This window comes from Mustela nigripes, chromosome 12 (assembly GCF_022355385.1).
Source record: "Mustela nigripes isolate SB6536 chromosome 12, MUSNIG.SB6536, whole genome shotgun sequence".
In the NCBI taxonomy this organism is placed as follows: domain Eukaryota; kingdom Metazoa; phylum Chordata; class Mammalia; order Carnivora; family Mustelidae; genus Mustela; species Mustela nigripes.
The window spans coordinates 71,682,910-71,697,294 of record NC_081568.1 but is presented as its reverse complement, the minus strand read 5'-3'; the positions used below and the strand labels follow the sequence as shown (position 1 = coordinate 71,697,294).

The 14,385-nt window shown below is 41.7% G+C and overlaps 1 protein-coding gene and 1 non-coding gene across 7 annotated transcripts in view; one reads left to right on the top strand and one right to left on the bottom strand.

Moving 5' to 3' along the window:
- The window catches only part of VDAC1 (voltage dependent anion channel 1), a 28,950-nt gene extending 16,524 nt beyond the window's left edge, over nt 1–12,426 (top strand). For all 6 annotated transcript variants that reach the window (XM_059417570.1, XM_059417573.1, XM_059417568.1 and 3 more), the window contains 4 exons: nt 3,797–4,024; nt 7,735–7,885; nt 10,467–10,524; nt 11,482–12,426. In XM_059417570.1, the coding sequence (XP_059273553.1) occupies nt 3,797–4,024; nt 7,735–7,885; nt 10,467–10,524; nt 11,482–11,573 (529 nt within the window). In that variant the 3' untranslated portion in view covers nt 11,574–12,426. The remainder of the gene's footprint in view (nt 1–3,796; nt 4,025–7,734; nt 7,886–10,466; nt 10,525–11,481) is intronic.
- On the bottom strand, nt 1,554–1,660 carry LOC132028948 (U6 spliceosomal RNA). Its single transcript, XR_009407602.1, has one exon. It is a non-coding gene; the product is annotated as a U6 spliceosomal RNA (small nuclear RNA).
- Nucleotides 12,427–14,385: the final 1,959 nt, after the last annotated feature.

Below are 14,385 nucleotides of genomic sequence, written 5' to 3'. Positions count from 1 at the left end.
TGTCTGGAGCTGAGCATAGAGCACATTATGGATGAGGCTGCAGATTCATCTATGGACCAGCACCCACGCTGGGTACCCCACCACAGAAAAAAGCCAGTTTGTTAACCGGAAATCAGAGTTATGCCTCACTCAGGCAGTTGTCAGTTTAGCACCAGGAAGTAGCTTAAAAGGAAAAATCCCAGTAATATTTGAAAGAGGGAAAACTCCAAAGGCGTGGAGTGTTACATGAGAGCAGGAACCTGGAGAGGAATCTGAGTCACTGCCCCAGCACTGCCCATTCTGTGGGGACTTTGTGCTCCTGGCCAGAATTCTTTGAGACAGCGTAGGGGAGGCACTGTGTGAATGGTCTGGCATGGCTGGTAAACACTGCTGTTTCCACCGGCAGAGCACTATGGTCAGCAGCAGCTTCCCCCCACCCCCCCCTCTTTTAAAAAAGATTTTATTTATTTATTTGGTAGAGATCACAAGTAGGCAGAGAGGCAGAAGCAGGCTCCCCGCTGAGCAGAGAGCCCAATGTGGGGCTCGATCCCGGGATCCTGGGATCATGACCTGAGCTGAAGGCAGAAGCTTTAACCCACAGCCACCCATGCGCCCAGCACAGCTTTTTACTGGTGGTTATACGATGCCTGGTTTTTATCGTTCTTGGTCTCCTTCTCTTTCTAAATGTCAGCCTTTGAACATATTTCTTTCATAAATCACCCAGCTAGCATGGTGCCAATTCAATAAGCCAAAACCTAGGCTTCTTTCCCCAAAGTGCAGGAAGTCCAGAATAGGTTTATTTTGAATTTTTCTTGTGGAGAGAGAATTTGTTTGGTTGTTATTCCTTTCTTTCAAAGCTCGAGAAAATGTACCAAAGCCACATGAACAAAAGTTGCACGCATCACTGTCATTTGTGAATGGTGTTTGCTTTACTTTCAGCCACAATGTCTGAAATTCTATCATTGGCAACTTGGAATGTTTAACCTTAATTTTTTTTAAAGACTATTCATTTATTTGACAGAGAGACAGTGAGAGAGGGAACATAGGCAGGGGGAGTGGGAGAGGGAGAAGCAGGCTTCCCACTGAGCAGGGACCCTGATGTAGGGCTCAGATCATGACCTGAGCTGAAGGCCATCTGCTTAACGACTGAGCCATCCAGGCACCCCTTAAATTTTTTAATATTGAAAATTTCAAACATACAAAAGCAGAGAAAAAAAAAAGCAGAATAGTATGTTAAGCCCTCATCATGTTCCTATCACCCAGCTTTAATAATTATCAACCCATAAACCAATTATGTTTTATTTATACATTCATAATCTATCCCTCAGACTTTTTGAAGTAAATCAGTTATCACATAATTTCATCTGTAAGTATTTTAGTATGTATATTTAAGTGATAAGTTTCTTTTTTTAAAGTTTTTAATTCCAGTTAGTGAACATATAGTTTTACATTAGTTTCAGGTGTACAATATCATGTTTCAGGAATTCCATACATTACCTGGTGCTCATCACGGCAAGTGCCCTCCCATCCCCTTTCCCCTTCCCCTCTGATAACCATCAGTTTGCTCCCTAGAGTTAGATATGGAACGCTTCATGCATTTATATGTCATCTTTGTGCAGGGCCCATGCTCATCTTCTCTGTATCATTTCAATCTTAATATATGTGCTGTTGAAGCAAGCACGATATGATTCCTTTTTTAAAAAAGTATAACTACAGGGCGCCTGGGTGGCTCAGTGGGTTAAAGCCTCTGCCTTTGGCTCAGGTCATGATCCCAGGGTCCTGGGATTGAGCCCTGCATCACACTCTCTGCTCAGCAGAGAGCCTGCTTCTCTTCCTCTCTCCCTGCCTGCCTCTCTGCGTAATTGTGATCTCTGTCTGTCAAATAAATAAATAAAATCTTTTAAAAAAAAGTGTAACTACAGTATGATTGCATTGTAAAAAATTAATCATAATTCCTTGAATTTTAAGTCTCTAACCTGATCAGATTTACATGATTTCATTTTTCTTTTTTACAGACTCAAAAATTGTCCATGCAAAATTGTAAATATTGCTTCCTGTGGCTCCTTAAATCTCTTTAAGTTTTAGATTCTCCTCACCTTCCTCTGCAATTTATTCATTGAAACTAGATAATTTGTCCTGTAAGATTAGGTATAGACTAAATTTTGCTGTTTGCATCTCTGTGGTGCCATTTAACTTGTTCCTCTGTCCCCCATGTTTACCGTGAATCAGTAAGTCTAGATTTAAATTCTAGATTGTTGCATTTAGATTCCTGGTGGGGGTGGTAAAATACAAGTGGTACTCTATGCTTCCATGACTTGGATATAGAAGGCGTAGTTTGTTCTTTGTATGTTAAAGTTGGTGCTATTCACAATTCATTCATTAGGGGTTACAAATTGGTGATAATTCTACTTTAATCATTCATTCTTCATGTGGTAGCTAGAATATTTCAATAAAAAGAAACTTCTCCTAAATTATTGGTTATCTTGAGATAGAGTTAGGGTAGGAAAGGTAGGAAAATGTTTGCTTCCTTTTTAATTTATTGTTTTGAAGTTACACTTTGGTTTTCTAGTCTCTGATGATGACTGCTATGTGTGTTTTAAGTGTCATTATGAATGAATGCATAGGTTTATACATACTTGTTATGTTTCAATCCATTGCTGGTGTTATTCTTAAAGATGAGCTCATTGTTACATGTTTGAAGCCGTTAGGAGTCTCTTCAGGCTAGCTCTGAAGGCATTGTGCGCCAACCACAGTAGTCTTTGGTAGCTTTGATAAATATTTCAAGTTCACCCTGTCCTGATCTGTAGTCTGCTGTTTCTCCAAGGGACACTGGTGCCTTTTAGGAGAGGCTGGTATTTAGAGTCCAGAGTCTGGGTGCTGGGAATGAAGTTTTAATCTCAGTGTGAATGAGATTGGGGTGGGCAAGGCTGTGGTGTAGATCCCGATCTCTGCAGACAATGCAGCTTGCTGTGGGAGGATGTCCATTTTGTAGCTGAATAACAGAAAATAGTCTAAATTTTATTTGATAGGTGTGGTCTTGTATCCCATGTTGACCTTTGGTAAAGGCAGGGTAATATATTTGCAGGTGACACGAGTCTACCTACTTTTCCTGAGTAGTAGGCACAGGAGGCACCAATCTGGTCATACATGCAGATCTGGGATTAGCAGACAAGACCCACAGACTTGTCCTGTCTTGCAGGACTTCCCAGCCCCCATGACTGCAGGGCCCCAGGTTGCAGGTCAGTATCCAGGTCTCTGAAATATACTCATTAGGATCTCTTGAATACTGAATTAAAAGCTATCTGTTATATTTACTTAGAAGGGATCTATCTAGTATTTGTTACTTTCTTTACTTACAAAGTTAGAAAGCAAGCATCTCCTTAAAAGGGGCTGTTTAGATAGCTGCCTTCATGACAGATACACCATGTCTTTTTCATAGTCTTAGAGAATAGCAAAGAAACATCTGTTTCATAATTACATGGTGGCATTTTCCCTAATAAATGCCTGTGCAGGCCATTACATTAAGCATAGGGAGAGTTTAGTAAAAGAAAATTACTTAGCACTTTTCCCCCCAAGCTTTTCCAGCCTCTGTTCTCACTTCATTATTGGGGCATTTCTGCACACTGGATTCTGGTTAGAGAGCTAGTATTCTGCCGATGTGGCCTAGAGGTTGTGTAAGGAAGAACTGGGCCCTCCCTTGGCCTCCTATCCCTGTATGTAAACTGGGATTTAAAATAATGCTTTTTTTGGTACTTGTTGGTATGGTTGTTGCAAGGCGAGTTAGCTTGTGATCTTAATACAATTTCTTTTCTTTCAGGAAAAAAAATGCAAAAATCAAGACAGGGTATAAGCGGGAGCACATCAACCTAGGCTGCGATGTGGATTTCGACATTGCCGGTCCTTCAGTCCGGGGTGCCGTGGTGCTGGGCTATGAAGGCTGGCTGGCTGGCTACCAGATGAATTTTGAGACTGCGAAGTCTCGAGTGACCCAGAGCAACTTCGCGGTTGGCTACAAGACTGACGAGTTCCAGCTCCACACTAATGTGTAAGTGTATGTGAGTGTGGTGTGTGAGTGTGTGCAGAAGGGAGATTGCTTTTCAAGCTCAATTTTTAATCACTTGAGAGTATGTTGAAATCAGATGAGCCAAATGGCCTGCTGATATTTTTCTGTTTCCCACCTGCCCATTTCCTGAAGTGGCTTAGGTTCTTTGTGTTCTAGAGACAGTCATTGTTGTCACTGGTACACACAGAATCACTGCTCAGTTACAGCAGTGGCATGATGTCCATCCAGAGGAGAGTCCCTTCCCTGCTAGTGTCCTTTTGTGGACATTTAAGCACCTTTCAGTTTTAGTAGCAAAATGGCAGGGAAAGGTGCCACTGTCTTTTTCTCTGTGTGATGCCTGAGGTCAGGTTGCTGTGGTAAATGAAATGCAGATCTGAGAGACAGGTTAGGGAATGGTGATCTCAGTTGCATAGTGTCTTTTCTGCATGGCATAGCATGCACAAGTTTATTGCCTACCAGACAGTACATGAAGGGGAGAGAAAAGTGCAGATTAGGTTAGAGAGCTCCTTGTAATCAACCTTGGGAGTTAAAGTGGAGTGCTGCTGATTTAGGTGAATGGAAATGCACATTTCAGCCCCAAATCCCCTAGGCATGAGAAACTAACCTATGGCACAACTGGGGGACAACTTTACCAATTTTCTTTCTTCCCACTAGAGGTCACTAAAGCAGCGACTTCTTAAAGATCTAATAACATTTCCATTTACAAACTTTTTTGAAGAATTTTTCCGCAGTAGTTCCCCCTTTTCTGCCCTTTCACTTTCCACGATATCAGTTGACAGTTCCACAGTCAGCCGCGGTCTGGAAGTAGATGATCTCCTTCTGATGTGTTGTCAGAAGGTCAGTAGTGGCCTGATGCTGCATCACATGTCTGTGTCATTCACCTCACCTTCATCCCATCATGTAGGCATTTGTCATTTCACATCATCCCAAGAAGGTTGTATACTGGGCTGCCTGGGTGGCTCAAATGGTTATGCATCCGACTTCTGATTTCGGGTCATGATCTCAGGGTTGTGAGATTGAGCCCCATGTCGGCGTGGAGCCTGCTTAAGATTCTCTCTCTCTCTCTGCTCCTGCCGCTCCCCCCTCCCAAAAAACAAAACAGTATGAAGAAGGTGTATACGATATAATATTTTGAGAGGCCACATTCATATAACTTCTGTTACAGTATATTGATAGAATAGTTGTATTTTATTAAAATAATAAATTAGAAGTTATTGCTAATTTCTTACCATGTCTAATTTATATTTTAAATTTAAATTTGTCTCAGAGATGTATGTATAGGAGAAAACATAGTATATACATGGGTTTGCTACTGTCTGTGGTTTCAGGCATCCCCTGGGGGTCTTGGAACATACCTCCTGCAGATAAGGGAACACTATTTTAATTAATATAATTGACATAACAGAATATAATATAACAGATATTAATATAATTTTTGAATTTTTTAAAACTAGGAAATCACAGAAAACCATAGTGAAGGACAGTCCAGGGTTTCCTGGCTGGGAGTGGGAGTGTGTGACTACTAAGGGGGTGGAATGAGATTTGGGGGTGATGGAATTGTTCAGTATTCTGATTATAGTGGTGGTCACACAAATATTGCACATGTGTTAAAATCCATAGAAGTGTACACCAAAAAAAGTAAAGAAAAAAAATGTAAATTCAAAAAAAGGTAGCATACAAAAGTGTCACAGGAAAAACAGTGCAAGTAATAGAAGGGTTTTTTAAAGTTGGAGTTTTGACTGAAATGGAAAGTCTTTCTTGGTTTGGAATTGGAAATTGGTACCAGTTCTAGGAAGAACAATGGCTATTGGCTGTTTCCCCCACGTACCTGAGCCTCATGTTCCTGATTTTAAAATAAGTGGACATGATTTATTTTTAGCTGGTGTGGGAACAGCTGACACAGCTAATCTGGGTTGCCCTGGTGCGTGTGGAGGCCCCGATGTGTAATAGAGATTCTTTGTGCTTTATATAGTTGAATTTGAACAATGACTTCCCTCTGTTTATGGTTTTGAGAGCTCAGTACAGGAAGGCAGTGTTGCCGGTTTTAGAATATATTTTTTAAAAACTGACAGTTTTTTTGGACAAACATGTGAACCCAAGAAAAACTTCCAATTTCAGTTATACTAAAATCCCTCAGAAATCTATTATGTAGGACAAGCTGCTATTTTGTAACATCCTCGGATTTTCTGAAGAATTTAGGATTCCCTGTGGAATCCTAGGTTGCCTGGGCTAAACCTGTACTTACTGGAAGCACAATATCTGTATGATTGAATTTCAGGGAAAACTTTAGCATTTAGAATGTATTTATGAGCGTCTACTTCAGGGAGAGTGTAGCGGTGAGGAGCAGAGTTAGCAGTGAATCAGCAAGAATTTGTCCTTGGATTAGTGAGTTCTAAGGTCTTTGCTGAATTCCACAGCACATAGGCTGTGCCTTACCAGTTTCCGGTGACATTTCTACTTGAAACACCCAAAGTGATGAGGTGGAACTTTTTCATTTTAAGAATGTGAAGAAGTGGAGGGGGATATTTCCAGAAGCTGGAGTCAGTATGGTGTGTTTGGAAGAGAGGAAGGAGTTTGTCCCAGTTGGGTTTCATTCTGTTTTTGAAGGAGACATTTTGTAATGCACCAAGTAGCTCCTTTTCATTGCATCAGAACTGCAAATACCGGTAGTTTGGACCAAGAGTTTCGCACAGGTGGACCAGTCTGAATTGCAGGTGAAGCTCTTTTATCATCACTGTACCCCCAAGGGACCAGGTTGCTTTTTGACTGTGTCTTTGCAGCAAGCAGTGGCTGTAGCTGGGGTGCTAAGAGCTATAACTGCCTTCTGAAAGATATGAGTGGCCCAGCCTTTCTCACCATTTCTGACTGAGTTCTCTTCTCATTGCTTCACTTTCCTTACTATTGTTATGATAGACACATATATAAAAGTAATAACATTAGCAGTAGCTACAGCAAAAAAACAATCCAATCCCCCCTTCCAAGAATCCCAGGGTCTTAGTTGCTGCATTTATTCATTCATTCATTCATAGAAAGTATGCACAGAGGGAGGGGCAGAGGGAGAGAATCCCGAGCAGACTCCCTACTGAGTAGGGGAGCCCGACTCGGGGCTCCATCCCATGACCCTGACATCACGCCCTGAATTAAAATCAAGAGTTGGACGCTCGACTGAGCCACTCGTGTGCCCGGTTGCTGCTTTTATTTTATTTAAAAATTTTTTTAAGGTTTTATTTATTTATTTGACAGAGAGAGACAGTGAGAGAGGGAATACAAGCAGGAGAGGGAGAAACAGGCTTCCTGTGGAGCAGGGAGCCTGATGTGGGGCTCCATCCCAGGAGGCTGGGATCATGACCTGAGCCAAAGGCAGATATCCAACGACTTAGCCACCCAAGAGCCCCACTGCTTTTACTTTAAAGAATATTTTGGAAGCCAGCTTCAAGTTCCATGCAACCAGAGATTCCTGCCTGTGGGTGTTTCTGGTGATGGTTCAGATAGCCTTTCCCTTCGTCTGAACCCTCCCAACTCCAGTGTCTGTTCCATTCCTATCATACATTTTCCTAATTGGGTGGGTACCTGTTTTGTGATCACTTTGGTTCATTTACAGCACTGTTGTCCTCTGTTAGACTTGGACAGCTGTGCCCAATTGCAGCCTGCCTTTGGGGGTGGATTAGCATCTATGCCCTGCTTGTTTGCAGAAATGATGGGACAGAGTTTGGTGGCTCCATTTATCAGAAGGTGAACAAGAAGTTAGAGACTGCTGTCAATCTGGCCTGGACTGCAGGAAATAGTAACACTCGCTTTGGAATAGCAGCCAAATATCAGATCGACCCTGACGCCTGCTTCTCGGTGAGTACCTGTAGAATCATGCATTGCCCAGGCTCCACATGATGGTGAGGTTGGAGTCCTTCTGGATTGCTGGGGTTGCATTCTTGGGCTGGAGATTTTCTCGCTGGGAGAGAGTTTGAAATGAAAAAAGTGCTAACAGTAATTGTGCTGACTGTGGGTGCCAGGTACTGTGTGTGATCCATTATGTGTGGGTTACTGTATTTAATTCTCACACAACCCATTTGAGGTAAGTGCCTTTACAAAAAAATAATCATCCCAACCCTCTGTGCACAAACGGAGAAATTCAGAGAGGTCAGTGGCCAATGGGGCAGACATTTGGTATGTGCTGGGGCCTGGATGTGATGGTTTGCTGGGGAGCCTCCTCCTCTAATCATCCCTTGTTCCTGCACACTGTAAAGGGGTTTACTTTGAATCTGAAGGTTTTCTTTTCTTTCTTTCATTTTTTTTTAAAGATTTTATTTATTTATTTATTTATTTATTTATTTGACAGAGAGAGAGAGAGGGGGGGAGATATCACAAATAGGCAGAGAGCTAGGCAGAGAGAGAGATGGGAAGAGAGAGACTCCCTGCTGAGCAGAGAGCCCCATGTGGGGCTTGATCCCAGGTCCCTGGGATCATGACCTGAGCCGAAAGCAGAGGCTTAACCCGCTGAGCTACCCAGGCGCCCCATGAATCTGAAGGTTTTAAATGTTCATTTTCCTTCTCATTTCTCATTCTCTTGCCTCCTGTATTGAATATTAACTTCTGTATTGGATATTAAGAAACCAGGCCCTGGCATTTAGCAGTTGACATCTAATCATGCAGATTCAGTGGATTTGCTCACGGACCCTTGAGTTGCACGATTTTTGCATTAAATCCTGTTGAACTCATCTCTGTTGTCACAGGGCACTACTAGCTGCATCTCTTTTGGGGTGGAATGAGGAAATCTCGTGTTGCTGGATGGTCTTTATGTAATTTACAAATAGGCCATTTGAAGTCTGAAATGGCAACGAACCTGGCTCCTTTCCAAGCATTTAGAAACAAAGGAAAAGGGACCTTAATAATTAGATGGGATAAGCAAAAAGGAAGAGTCAGATAGGGCACTGTCTGCTGGAAGATCTTCCTTCCCGCTGCTTTGTTCTTTCTCATGAGAGTTGTCAGATCAGAAAACAGCCAAGCAGGAAAACATGCACACTGGCAGCGTCAGCTTTTTCCAGGACTTGGTGTCCTCATGGCTTGAGATCACTCTGCTCCTGACCTCTTCATATTTCACAAGAAAGAGGCCAGAGAGAGGCCCAGATTTCCCTAAAACTCAGGCAGAAGAACAAGGGCAAAATCATTATTGACCCAACTGCTTCATTCAACTTAATTATTTTTTAAAAGATTTTATTTATTTATTTGAGAGAGAGTGAGCACAAATAGGAGAGGAGAAGCAGAACCCCCACTGATCAGGGAGCCCGATGCTGAACTCAGTGCTGGGACCCTTGGACCATGACTTGAGCTGAAGGCAGACCCTTAACTGACTGAGGCACCCAGGTGCCCCTGAACTTAATTATTAATCAGCATTCACTAAGTGCTGAAATTTAAGTGACTGGCTAAGTCATTCTTTTACTCTGATGTTCATTTTATTTTATTATTTTTTAAAGATTTTATTAATTTATTTGACAGAGATCACAAGTAGGTAGAGAGGGAGGCAGAGAGAGAGAGGAAGGGAAGCAGGCTCCCTGCTGAGCAGAGAGCCCAATGAGGGGCTCAGTCCCAGGACCCTGGGATCATGACCTGAGCCAAAGGCAGAGGCTTTAACCCACTGAGCCACCCAGGCGCCCCTCTAATGTTCATTTTAAATTCAGGCATGGCATTGCCAAACCTTCTTCATGTCACTATGATTTTTGCTTCCTTTTTTCATGAAGGGAAAACTTTTTTTTTTTTTTAATATTTTATGTATTTGAGAAAGAGAGTGAGAGAAAGTGAGGAGCGTGCATGAGCCGAGGCAGAGGTAGAGGGAGAAGCAGGCTCCCAGCTGAGCAGGGAGCCCAATGCCAGGCTGGATCCCAGGACCCTGGGATCATGACCTGAGCTGAAGGCAGGCACTTAACCAACTGAGCCACTTAGGTGCCCCCATGAAGGGAAAATTCTAACAGTGTTATGCCTTTAAAAAAAAAGAGCCTCAATACTCCATCTGACATTTGCTGTTTTCCCTTATCCTAACAAACAGATTTTGAAAAAGTCTTCCATCTAAGAAAGGCTTATATTTCTCTGGCCACAAATGAAAGTCTTTACCTGTTATAACTTAAACATAGACCTCTGCACAGGTCTATATTTAGGGCATATATATGGGCATTCACACCTTGAGGAATCAATTTAAATAATAATTTCTTTTTAATTGACAGTTGGGTTGACTCTTTGAGTTTCTTTTATGAGACTTAGCTCTCAGATTTGATATATTTCATGTTAAATGTAATGAATCCCATAAATGAAGTGGTCAGGAAAAAGAATTTGATCCTGAATTCCAGGGTTGGTTGATTACAGAGCTCTTACTCATTTTGGAGATGGAAACAAGAAGTACTTGAGAATTTCACTGTCTTATCTTTTCCTTGACTAGGCTAAAGTGAACAACTCCAGCCTGATAGGTTTAGGATACACTCAGACCCTAAAGCCAGGTATGTATGTGTTGCTTGTATAAATTCGTGAAATCAGTTCTTAAAGAAAAATTGGGGTGGTGGTTTCCTGCTTTATGTTACTACTCATATAATACCCGTGTTATACATTATAGATGAGTATATATAAAGTTTTATAATGAAGTGTTTATAAAAGGACATAGAGTCATTATAAAACATTTGGAGACTAGAAGTAGTAGTAGGAGAGAAAAAGGCCAGGGCTAATATACATTACACTTTTGGTTATTTTTTCCCCTCTGTTTTTCCAGTGTGTTTATAATGCTTGATACTTATTTCCAGCAGGTTCTTAAAACGAGTCCTTAAATCATCCTCACTGTATAACTGTTACGCAGGTTTCTTCTGCACAGTTGGCTAGACCAGTCCCTGGTGTCTTAGAGCTACAGAGATGGTACCATCTTGGGGTTAGTTTGGCCAAATTGGGTCTTTGAGCTCTAGAAATCTAAGAGTACATGATGGCAGAATTAAGCTATTGTAGGGAAAATATCAGTTAGTTGTATGCATGTGTCTGTGTTTGTGTGCAGGCTGAGTGTGTGATGGTGGAGTCTGATTCATGGTTAGGTTTCATTCCAAGGCATTTTTGCTGAAGAAGTTTGCTGCCTGGTGCCAGTGGTGGAGAGATTATTGTAGCAGGGGGTGATAAGAGGAAAAAGTAGACTCCGTAAAGTGCGTTTGTGTAAGCTGTGGAATAATAATTAGTGTTTTATAAGCTCATTCCAGGCTACCAATTAATTAGTCCAGTGGTGATCAGTAAGAGGCATTGATGGGTCACGTGGTTTTGTTTTGCTGATCACACACAGTCCAAGCAGGTTCTGAATTCACTGGGGTCTTGCCAGTGTGCTTTGAGATGCCTAGCATGTTAACCATTCTTCTTCTGTGTGTTGACCTTTCTTATCTGTTCTCTCCTCCCTCTTCCCTCTCCCTGGGACTATTCCCCTGCAGGTATCAAACTGACGCTATCAGCTCTGCTGGATGGCAAGAATGTCAATGCTGGCGGCCACAAGCTTGGTCTAGGACTGGAATTTCAGGCATAAATGAATACTGTACAATCGTTTAATTTTAAACTATTTTGAGCATAGCTACCTTCAGAATTTAGTGTACCTTTTAATGTTGTATGTCTGGGATGCAAGTATTGCTAAATATCATGTTAGACCTCCAGGTTAAAGATGATTCAGCTTTAAGGTGTTACCCTTTCAGAGGTACAGAAGAAACCCAGTTCCAAGAAAAGTCCTTTGAGCTGTAGACTTGGAGGAGCTTGGGGCCCCCTCTAGAGAGTTCAGGTTTCTTTTTTATCTAGAAATGGCTGCAAATGGAAGCTGATAATTTGTAGGCACTTTGTTCATTGGTATTGAGTACATGAATGAAATTATGACTTCTTGAGAATTGAACTGGGTTTCCTGTCTGAAGGAAGGAGAGACTCATGGGTGGTAATGTACACACTCATCTGAAAGAGACTTTTTTAGACAGATTTTCCTGACCTGTTTCCACTCCAGTCCATCACCTCTTTTACACCAAAAGTAGTCTGCAGGGTGTGGTAGCTGTTTCTTTTGTGCCATTTTGGGGGTGGAAAAGTTGGATGTGATGAAGCCAATAATTCAGGACTTAATTCCCTCTCATGTTGTGGTTTTCTGCCCTTGCACCAGAGTATGAAATAGCTTCTAAGAGTCCCAGCTCTGAGCTGGGAAGAGTCTCTGTGACTGTAATCGCATTGTGACAACACTCGGAATCGAAATTGGACTTGTTATATTCTCGCCACTCAGTTTATTTTTTAGCCGTTTAATGGGTACATTTTAGAGTCTTCCATTTTGTGTGGAATTAGATCCTCCCCTTCAAATGCTGTAATTAACATCACTTAAAGTAAAACTTGAATAAAATATTGAAACCTCATTCTTCTGTTGTCTTTATTAATAAAAGTATAAGTAAACAGGGCATTTGGCATTTGTGTTTGTACTGTGTGTGTGAGAGAGAGAGAGAGATTTTTAGTTTTCTATTGTTGCATAACAAATTAGCCAAATAGTTGCTTAAAACAACACTCATTTATTTCCCAGGCCTGTAGTTCAGAAGTCTAGCATGGTGTGACTGGGTTCTCTGTTAAGATTCTCATGATGCGGAAATTAGGATGTCTGTCAGACTGTGTTCTTGTCTGGAGCTTGGGGTCCTCTTCCAGGCTCACATGGTTGTAAGAGAATTCAATGCCTTTTGGTTGTAGGATAATGGTCCTCATGTCCTTGCTGGCCATCAAGTGGGGGTTCCTCTCAGCAAATAGAGGCCAGTGCATTCCTTGCCATATGGTCCCCTCCCATCTTCAAAGCTGGAATGGAAGAATTCCCTTACTGTCAAATCCCTCTCACACTTGAAATCTCTAGGAGGAGCACTAGCCATACCTTACCCCTTTTAAAAATTTATATATATATATATATATATATATATTTTTTTTAAAGATTTACTTATTTGAGAGAGAGTGCATGCGTGCCTACATGCAGGGGGAGGAGAATCTCAGTGTGGAGCCCAGTACAGGGCTGGATCGCATGACCCTGAGATCATGACCCCAGCCACAATAAAGAGTTGGACACTTAACTGAGTGACCAACTGAGCCAGCCAGGTGCCCCTATTTTTTGTTTATTGAGGTAAAATTGACAGAACACTTTAGTTTCAGGTGTATAGCATGATTCAATATTTGTATATATTGCAAAATAATCACAACATCTAGTTACATCTGTCACCACACAGTTATAATTTTTTCCCCTTGTGATAAGAGCTTCTAAGATCTACTCTCTTAGCAACTCTCAAATATACAATTTAGTATTACTAACTATAGTCACCATGCTGTATGTGGCATTCACCAGGACTTAAACTCATTATTTCTAAAAAGATCTTATTTATTCATGAGAGACAGAGGGAGAAACAGCTGAGTAGGGAGCCTGACATGGGACTTGATCCCAGGACCCCAAGATCATGACCTGAGCTGAAGGCAGATGCTTAACCAACTGAGCCACCCAGGCGCCCTTTAACTCATTTTGTAACTGCCCCAACCCTTCTAAAGTCACCCTCAGAGGGTGAGGCCCTCTGAGGAAAATCTGCCCTTCTTAAAATCTCATGTGTCCTTTAATAACCTAATCACAGTAATGATATCCCATCATATTCACAGGTCCCTTCCACACTCAAGGGCAGGAGATCATACAAAGGCATGGATCACTGGGGTTTGTTCTAGAATTCTGTAATGTCTTATTTATTTATTTAAAAAGATTATTTTTAAAAAGATCTTATTTTTTTTTTTAAGATTTTATTTATTTATTTGGCAGGGACAAACCGAGAGAGAGAGGGAACACAGCAGGGGGAGTGGGAGAAGGAGAAGTAGGCTTCTTGGTGAGCAGGGACCACAATGTGGGGCTTGATCCCAGGACCCTGGGATCATGACCTGAGCCGAAGCCAACTGAGCCACCCAGGCGCCCCATGTATTATTTTTTTAAAATATTTTATTTATTTGACAGATGAGAGAGCACAAGCAGAGGGAGCAGCAGGCTCCCCACCAGGCAAGGAACCCAACTCAGGGTTCCATCCCAGGACCCTGGGGTCATGAGCTGAGCCAAAGGCAGATGCTTAACTGTCTGAGCCACCGAGGCGCCCTAGAATTCTGCAATTTAGATTTTAAAAAATGACAATGTGTAAATTTCAAACACAAAGCAGAAGAGTAAACTATGTATATATTATCTGGCTTCAGTAAATGTGAACTTATTTTCTATTCAAATATATATGTGTGTGTGTGTGTGTGCATCTGTGTGTATGTGTAATGGATGTTTGGAGGTGACAATGCCAAACAAGATTTACTTAAGCATTTTGTGTCTC